Source organism: Arachis stenosperma, chromosome 9 (genome assembly GCF_014773155.1).
Source record: "Arachis stenosperma cultivar V10309 chromosome 9, arast.V10309.gnm1.PFL2, whole genome shotgun sequence".
In the NCBI taxonomy this organism is placed as follows: Eukaryota; Viridiplantae; Streptophyta; class Magnoliopsida; order Fabales; family Fabaceae; genus Arachis; species Arachis stenosperma.
Window position 1 is genome coordinate 5,997,169 of NC_080385.1, and position 9,513 is coordinate 6,006,681.

Below are 9,513 nucleotides of genomic sequence, written 5' to 3' on the forward strand. Positions count from 1 at the left end.
AATTTGATTTATAAATAAAATAAAAATTAAAATTTTTAACAGAATTTAACTAATTTATTTATAGTTGTTCCAAAATAAGAGGAAGAATTCAAATCATTCTTCTCTCTTTTTGCCGTGTAAAGTGAAAGTGTAAAACACACTTGATAGAGATATTTATGGGTCTGGTGAAATCGAGTTTGTTCTAATTTAGATCTGTTTTTAAATATACACCGAGTCTATTTCTTTTATCTTTAACTCAACTCTAAACCCGATGAAACCTAAACATTTTCAAGTCACAACTATACCGGATCTAAATCGGGTCTTTAAAATTTGAACAATAATTTATAAAAAAATTTATTTATAAAAAAACTTATTTATAATACACTTATTTATAAAGAAGAAAATTGTTACCGAAAAGTTAATATCTGTATTTGAATTTGAATTTGTCCATAAATTTTAATTTAATACTTTTTTAATCTATTTTCTAATTCAACAAGTGAGATTAAAAATAAAATAATAAACTTATAATTAATATAATATAATATAATATTAAAATTAATTTAAAATATATATATATCTTTTTTAGTTTTTTTAGAATGTTCATAAATCGGATGAAGCCGCATTGACTCATATTCGACCCAAAATCTACACTCTTCAAATTACTACAAACACATCCTATTGGATAAGGTAAGTTTATTTTTTCACATCCTCTCCTTTTTTTCTTCTGTTATTGGAACATTGAGCTTTTCATTAGGGTAGTAACAGGTGAGGTTATTGTTTAGAAGTTCAGTGGGATTAGGAGGAAAAATTAAAATTTATTTTTTAGTAATAAAAAGGATAAAGTCTGACACTTTTTATTTTTTACACTGAGTTGACAATAGTATTTTTTTGGGTATGAATATTAGGTGTTAAATCACCTCGATTAATTTGAAATACAAAAATCTAAAGGTTCGAAGGATTTGATTTTTGAGAAGTACATAAATCAGATCATCCAATTTCTAGAATACAAAAATTAATTATTTTAATGTCTGAAACCATTTTTTTTTAAAATAAAAAAAGCTAAGAAATTTAAAGTACATGAATCAAATCTTCAAAATTTATATACCTTCTACCATTTTAAAAAACACTCAAAATTACAATATTTGAGTCATCTCACTTTCACAAAAAAAAAAAAAAAAAAAAATTAGCCGACTCCCTTGTGGTTTCTTTCTTATGTCTTAAACTTTATTTCAAACATTATTTCACTTCACATAATGCTTGATATAATAATAATAATAATAATAATAATAATAATAAATAAAAAATTCTTTTTGATGGAGATGAGGAGATCTAGGTTCCCACATTGATCTCTTATAATAATAATAATAATAATAATAATAATAATAATAATAATAATAATAATATTATTATTATTATTATTATTATTATTATTATTATTATTATTATTATTTTGAAAACAATAGCTCAACACAATAAGGTGGAGCAAATAGAGTTAGTCAACAATTCAACATAACTAAAAAACAATAAGAATACAATCCCCAAGTCATCTTCGGTATAGCCATCAATAACAAAAGGGATCCACACCACTCCACTTGTTAGCGCTAATAAAGGTCATGTTGATAATTTCTTCAACGCCTTTGTTTGTATTCTGGAATATCCTCCTATTCCTTTCCCGTCAAATATCCCAGAGAACCGCATAGAAGTACCTCAACCGCTGCTTTTGATTTTTCTTACTCCTCAATTCTTCTGTCCAACTTAGAAAGTGCTCTTTCATCGAACCCGGACAAGACCATTGTCGGCCAAAAGCTGAAATCAAGCACTCCACACCTGCCAAGCAAAAGTACAGCCTAGAAATAAGTGATTTATATGTTCCATATCATTATTACATAACACACATGCACTATCTTCCTGAGTGATAATACCAAACCGGCTTAGCCTTTCCTTTGTATTCACTCGGCCTATTAGCACAAACCAAGCAAACAGCTCCACTCTTGGTGGAACCAAACCTTTCCAAATAGTCTTAGTAAAACTGAAACTGGTTACCTCCTCTGGGAGCAATTCCTCCTGCATCACCTGCACAAATGAGTTAGTTGAAAAAACACATTACCTATCAAACTTCCACACCACTCTATCATCTCTGTTATGTACTAGTTTTACAGGTCTCAGAGCCTCATGCAATTGACTCAGTAGTTTCAACTCCCATTGAAAGAGCTCTCTCCTCCATTGGAAGTTTCAAATCCACTCAAGCCCATCCCAAAACCCACAGTCCCCTATAACAGATCCCCCTTGGTTTGAAACAGAGAAAAGCCTCGGAAACTGATCCTTTAAAGCTCCACTAAGAAGCCAAACATCCTCCCAAAAATGCGTCCGTTGCCCATCACCCACCTCCATTGACAAGCCTGTAACCATCTTTTCCCTAATATGTGAATTCGTGATATGTACTTGGCATATATCCTTCCATGGGCTTCCTTTAGAAGGTAGTACTTGAGTTGATAATAGCTCATTTGGGTTCAAATTATGATAGAAACACACTACCTTCTTCCACAGCAAACACTCTTCCTTTGCAAACCACCGCCACCACCACTTAAGCAACAGAGCAGTGTTTCGAATCAAAGCATCCCCAACTCCCAAACCACCTAGCTTCTTCGGAGCCTGCACCATTTCCCACCTTACTACTGCCATACCATTTCGACCATCTTCCTTGCACCACAGGAATCTCCTCTGTAAAGAAATCAACTTTTCAGCAATAGCTTTCGGCGTCTTGAACAGACTCAAATAATACACTGGCAAGCTATTTAAAACTGATTTGATAAGCACCAATTTTCCAGCTTTATTTAACACCTTAGATTTCCACAAACTGAGTTTCTCCCCCACTTTGTCTATTATAGGCTTCCAGGTCTTCACCAACCTCGGATTTGCACCTAAGGAGATTCCAAGGTATTTGACCGGAAGAGTGGCCCCCTTGCAACCCAACAAGTTGCACATACGCCGAGCCCACTGCTCATCACAATTGATTGGGATCAAGCTGGACTTATCAAAATTGATACTAAGCCCTGACATCAACTCAAAGTATCTCAGCATCCGCTTGTAATTCTTAATAGTCTCCTCTTCTGGTGGGCAGAATAGAATGGTATCATCAGCAAACTGAAGGTGTGACAATTCTATACTGTCTCTGCCAACTAACAAAGGTGATATCCATCTGTTCCTAACTGCCTCTCCAATCATTCGATGCAGGACATCCACAACCAGAACAAACAAGAAAGGTGAAAGAGGGTCACCTTGTCTCAATCCTCTTTCCATTTTGAACAACTTAGAAGGCGACCCATTTATCAGAATCGACATAGAAGCAGTGGTCACACATTCCATAACCTAAACTCTCCATTTCTGTTCGAATCCCATCTTTTGTAGCACAAAGTCCAAAAAGCTCCACTTGACTATATCATAGGCTTTTTGGAAATCTAGCTTGATTATTGCTGCCTCCTTTTTCCTCAGTTTGAGCCAGTTTACCGTTTCACACGCGATAAGTGCCCCCATCATGTATTTTCCTTCCCTTTACAAAAGCACTCTGAGTCTCCCCTACTAACGCTGGCATCACTGATCTCATCCTCCTAACTAGGACCTTGGAGATGACCTTGTACACACATCCCACCATACTAATAGGTCGCAAGTCTTTGATTTTCTCCGCACCAACGAACTTAGGCGCCAGCACCACCCAAGTCATATTGGAATCTGCCGGTAGCTTGGACGTCTGGAAGAACCCCACCACTACTGCCGTGAATTTTGCCCCATCTCCCCCCAGCACCTCTTAATGAAATTCATATTGTATCCATCAGATCCTGGTGCCTTAAAAGACTCACAGTCCCACACAGCGTCTCAGATCTCCGCAGCCGATGGCAGAACTTCTTAAGACACAGCGTCTTGCTCATCTATCTTCTCCACCAACCCATCTCTGAACCCAAGTATAGGAGACCGCTCTTGATGATATAACTCTTTGTAGAAATCTCTTATAGCAATCTTTATTCTGGCTAGATTCTTGACCCGTCTGCCCTTAATAACCAGTGTATCAATCCTATTATTCCGCCTTCTTGCTGATGCTATATTGTGGAAGTACCTTGTATTTTTGTCTATATCCCTCACATGCCGAGACCGGGACATTTGTTTCCAATGGACTTCTTTTCTTACATACTATCTCTCACAGCAAGTAACTAGCGCCTTTCTTCTAGCCTCCATCGTACCATCATACACTCCATTGCTTACCAAATCATCAATTCTCTTGATTTCTTCCTCAAACTTTGTAATTTTCTTGTCCATCTCTCCAAAATTGTCCTTATGCCATCTCCCCAACAGAGCTGTCAAAGCCTTCAATTTATCTGTGAACTGTTTGTCCCCTAGACTTCTCCATTCCTCCTTTACTATTTTGAGAAAACTCTCATGTGTGAACCACGAGTCTATGCTCCTGAACGGCCTTAGACCATCCGTCAACTTCCTGTCCTCAACTATGATAGGACAGTGATCTGATAAGCCCCTCGGCCCACCTTGAAGTCGAGTATCAGGAAACTCTTCTAACCACTCTAAGCTAATCAGAGCTCTATCTATACGACTGCAAGAACGTCCCCAGAACCATGTAAACTTGCGATCAGAGAGTGGCAGATCCACTAAGCTCATATCTTGTATCCAATTCTTGAATTCTTTCGCAGATCGAGTTAAACCACTAGCACCCTTCCGTTCCTCCTCCCGTACTATTTCATTAAAGTCCCCCAGAAAGTAGCACAGAACTTGACATAACCCTGCTACATAGCTCAGCTCCTCCCAAACATGATTCTTATCAACTCTGTCATGTGCACTATAGACCAGAATAAAGGAACAATTGACATACGCTTTAATATTACTCCTTCAACACACAACCACCTTTTCCCCTTATAGCAATTATTCATTTTAAATATCAAATCATTCCATATGAGCAGTAGACCACCGGAGGCACCCTCAGAGCCTACATATTCCCAGCCAAACCCATCTTGCCCCCATATTTTTGTAACATCAAACCTCGTCACTACCTGCTTCTTAGTCTCAACCAATCCAACCATATCTAATTTATGTTTATTCTTTAGGTCTTTTACCATTCGCAACTTTCCATCACCTCGTAACTCCCTAACATTCCAAGAACTAAAGATCATTTAAAAATATTTTTACATACCTAGTTTTTATTTTTTGGTCTGCAGTGTCTCATTTTCGCCTTCTGCTTTGCCGCTTTTCTTTTACGAGCTATTTCTTCATTTTGTGCTTGAAGGATTGCCATAATATTCACATCCTCATCTTGCAACACAGCACCTGATTCTTTTGCCAGCTCCCAGGTTCTTCTATTTTCCAACAATTGCTCCTCTAAATTTGAACACTGGCTGTCGCTATCCTTTGCATTATTGTCCTCTGCGTTATGTTCCAAATCCTCATGTGGAAGAGCACCCCTTTCGAACCTATTCACACGCTGTTTGCATACCCTCCTCCCACCGCTTTTGATTAGACCCTGGCCTCTATCCATTCCCAGTTCCAGTAGTGCACCGGAGTCGTCACCGACCCTTCTATACCCGTGTCCCCCCTGAGAGCATGCCCCAATCAACATGACGCCTCCCGCCTCATCACCTTCATCCACTCTGATCTGGTCTTCCGCCACCCTACCTCCGACACCCACAACCTGTTGTTCCTCCCGGCAGCCGCTCTGATATCAACCATGGCATCTAGTAACTCTGCTTCGCCACCCACTACACTCCCAGCCTCAGCGATAGGATCGTTCTCCCCAGACTGGAGCCAGACATCCCCACCGCAAGGGGCATGAACCCCTTGGTCCGCATTGAGTTCCTCCCCGTGGCCAGTTACATCGCGTGTGCCACCCTCACACTGGGAGGAGTCCCCGTCGTGATCGCTGCTCCCCAACCTTGCACCGATAGGTTTCATCAACCCTAGCCCAGCTCTCCTGATCTTCGTTCAACCCAACCCATACAAATCAGGCCCTGTAGTTGACTCAAGCCTAGCTAGCGTCATTGGGCCCATAATAGCCAGCCCGCCCCCCTCGTTGCTAATATTAGCGTTGGCCCAATCCTTGGTTAGGGAACCAGGTCGTCCCCCATTAATATTTCTTGTATTTCTTGTATTGTAACCGGCCCAATCATTATTATTTAGGTCCCCCTTTTTTTGTTTTTCGATATTTGGTCGCCTTTCCCGCCCATGAAGCTCACATGTCACTGTTCTTTCAGACTCCACCTCATAACTCCTAGTAGTGCTTCCCCCATAATTAGGAATCCCAAAATTTTCTCTTGTAACAGCTTGATACGTTGCAATTTCCCCGGGATTGTGATATGCACAGCCATTAATCCATTCGTTCAAAATTATGTCTGGAATTACTACCCTTGTCATCATCTTCCCGTGGTACCCTCATCATCATCTCTTCATCCTGGACACCTACAAGCCATGATTCTACGACCTGCCCCGGCCGTGGAACCATCTCTAGATTCCTGTGTGTGTTACCTTGATTCCATTGAACTCCTGGCTCACCCTCTCCACATTTCTCTGTGCACAATAAATTACACGTCTCGTGTCTAACCTCTTTAACCAAAACATCAAAGTCTCCCGTTCCAGTTGTGATATGGATCCACTCATGAATTATATCCATCACAGAAGTATCAATATGTACACGTCATACAGTAAACGAATCACATAATTCTGTCACTGTATCATATGCAACTACTTCACCCCACTGGCCTCCTATCGTTTTGAACGTGTCAACTAACCATACGTGTAACGGAACCCCGAAGCATTCGAGCCATACTCTTCGGGTTTCACTATGCTCCGACTCCTCCCATCTCCGTACACTATGAAACAATTGTAGGAGGCTATTCATGTTGAAAGTGTATGTCTCTTCAACATGCCGAACACTATCAAACGTCATGAGAGCTTTGTATGCCCCCATCTCCCGGACCTAGATGACGTTAGGCAGGGTCTTCACAACCATTTCCTTCAAAGAAGCAAAGTTAATAGGCTTCCTCGAGCACCCTACAAGACTTCTATTCAGCCATTCCAATTTTTTTTACCACTTCTATCTCTACCTTCTTCGTCTGGCTCTTCCCAAGCAAGTCCTTTTTAGGTTCCTTCGTCTGTGGTTCCTGTACAGACATCAAATCATTCTGTACTGCTTCTTGACGTGGCTGCAAGGTTCCGATGTTTTGCACTTCATCCCCTCCATTTCTTTTGTTTGTGTTTGGGGTCCCTGACGTTCTTCTGTATTTGGCCCCTTCCACAAAGACAATCTTACCTCTCAGCTGCATACGATCCATTTCCGCTATAGCTTTCAACGCCCCTCCTTTCGTTGTGTACCGAACGAACGTAAACATGTATATATTACCACCTTTCTGTTTTCGAGGTAGATATAAGTCATTTATACGTGCCGTCCAATCGAACAATTGGAATAACTCTCTTTTTAATATGTCGCCTGGGAGATTACTCACAAAAACGAAGAATGACTCATGCTCCAGTCGCCATTACTTTATGAATACTTTATGAATTTTATTATGAAAAATCTCATCACTGTAGTTAGTTGAAAGTCATTCATAATCATAGATCTCTCGCTTCCAAGATGAATCATTTTGATAATAAACACGTAATTAATACATGTGTTTTTTTTCTTTTGCAATGTATCAATCTATGATATTATACTTGCTATCAGTACTGGTTTGCCAGAAGCTATACTTCATGACATTCTAGCAAGGCTTCCGGACAGAGATTCTGCCAGGACCAGTGTTTTTATCAAAGGCTTAGAGAGAAACATGGTTTACGTTTCCGATATTATCTATTTGCAGCAATCAATTTTTTAGCAGTCAAGATGTAACGGTAGGCAATTATATCAAATTAGACAAAGTTATTGACTATGTTGGGAGAAAATCGCTGAGGCTCCGTGACCTAGGCATAGCAATCAAAGAATTCAAGCTTATCATGGACTATGTAGACCATAAGTACATGACCCACCGTGTTGATCTATGGATGAAGATGGCTATTGAAAGTGGTGGCGAAGTATTACATTTACAGCTTGGCCTCCTTGGTGACTTTGTATTGGGAGACAGTGTGGACAGGTTTTATGAGCTTTCACTCAGTGTCATTGAATCCAAATCACTTACTAAGTTGGTGTTGATGGGACGAATCAGAGTTGAGCAAGCATTCCTCACCCATTCCATCAAGCTTTACTAATTGAGAATAATAACTGTGTGATCTGCTTTTTGCACATGATGGGATTATAGATCATCTCATTTCTCATTGTCCTCTAATTGAAGATTTAACGTGATTGATTGTGCTGTATATAATCCTCTAACCAGAGAAATTCCTTTAGTGTTTGAGTTCAGTTCTGTGGAATCACTATTCTTGCATTGTTTACAGAAACTCAAGAAAGTTAATGTTAAAGGAATGCATGAAGTATATATTGATGCTCCAAATCTTAGAGCTTAGATTATTATTCATCCATATGCATCTTTCAAGCTGATATTTAGATAGTTGCACAAATTTGAGATGGTTGCGCTTATGGAATTTGAAGAGCATTGATCTTGGAGACGAATGGTTTCTTGAACTCTTTTCTAAAGTTCCTTTCCTTGAGAGTTTGAAACTAGGCAATTGCTCTATGTCTAAGAGGATTAATATTTCAAGTGCTCAACTCAAAGTCTTGAAGTTATCATACTGCTCTAACTTGGAGGAGCTTAACATTGATGCTCGAAATTTATTATCATTTGCGTATGAGGGTGTGGGACTGGGAAACAACCAACCTGGTATATGTTTTCAGAAAAGTTCTAATCAATTGGAAGTGGAAGTCAATAGTTTTAGCATTGTGGATTTTCAGGACCTTTGTAGCTTGAGGAAATTTGTCCAAAACATTAAACGGGCATCAGTCTCCCTCTTTATCTGTTGGTCAGTTCTAGTAAGTATACACTTCTATTACATTGGTTCATTCTGCTTGCATATTTGCCTATTTTATTTATTTGTCTGAATTCTGTAGATTAAACCAGAGCAGGGTGCATGGCAAGTTTCATCTATTCCTCCAACTATTAAACGCTTGGAATTATTGTTTTCTCCGGAAGATGAAGCTCTCTATTTCCCTTTTATGAATTACTTGCTTTCAAATTGCTGCCCGAACTATACTTAAGTTAGTTTTTGCTCTCATGTTCATAGTAAAGCATTCACAACAGTACTTCCAATAATTATCTTCCAATAATTTTCTGAGTCTTGCATTTAGAACAGTACTTCAATCTCAGCAGTGACTGCATTTGTGTTTATACTTTTTCATCAATATGTTCTTTCTAACTCCGTTTGTTATTTTGCAAAAAACAACAGTTTTTGTATGAGATGCTGATGGGCAGCGAGGAAGAGTGCCACTGCAGTTCAAGTAATTCAAAATGTTGGTGGCATGCCTTGAAGAGTGTCAAGGTTCTTTGTACGTTCAAGATTGATGAGAACGCTGACTTTGATACCATGTTAGATGCATTGCCAACATGTTATTCTCAT

The 9,513-nt window shown here is 39.1% G+C and overlaps 1 protein-coding gene across 1 annotated transcript; it reads right to left on the reverse strand.

Annotated features, from left to right (window-relative positions):
• Nucleotides 1–4,164: 4,164 nt before the first annotated feature.
• Nucleotides 4,165–5,063, reverse strand: LOC130948933 (uncharacterized). The gene is made up of 2 exons (XM_057877792.1): nucleotides 4,888–5,063; nucleotides 4,165–4,810 (listed from the first exon to the last, which is right to left on the reverse strand). Exons 1-2 carry the CDS (start codon nucleotides 5,061–5,063, stop codon nucleotides 4,165–4,167), a joined length of 822 nt encoding a protein of 273 aa, XP_057733775.1.
• Between the last annotated feature and the right edge of the window lie 4,450 nt (nucleotides 5,064–9,513).

Bases quoted from the DNA above. Each gene is read 5' to 3' on its own strand.
- LOC130948933 (XM_057877792.1), bottom strand. From the start codon at position 5,063: ATGGTTGGATTGGTTGAGACTAAGAAGCAGGTAGTGACGAGGTTTGAT. The intron at 4,811-4,887 runs GTGGTTGTGTGT...TGCACATGACAG, and splicing joins AATTGCTATAAGGGGAAAAG to AGTTGATAAGAATCATGTTT.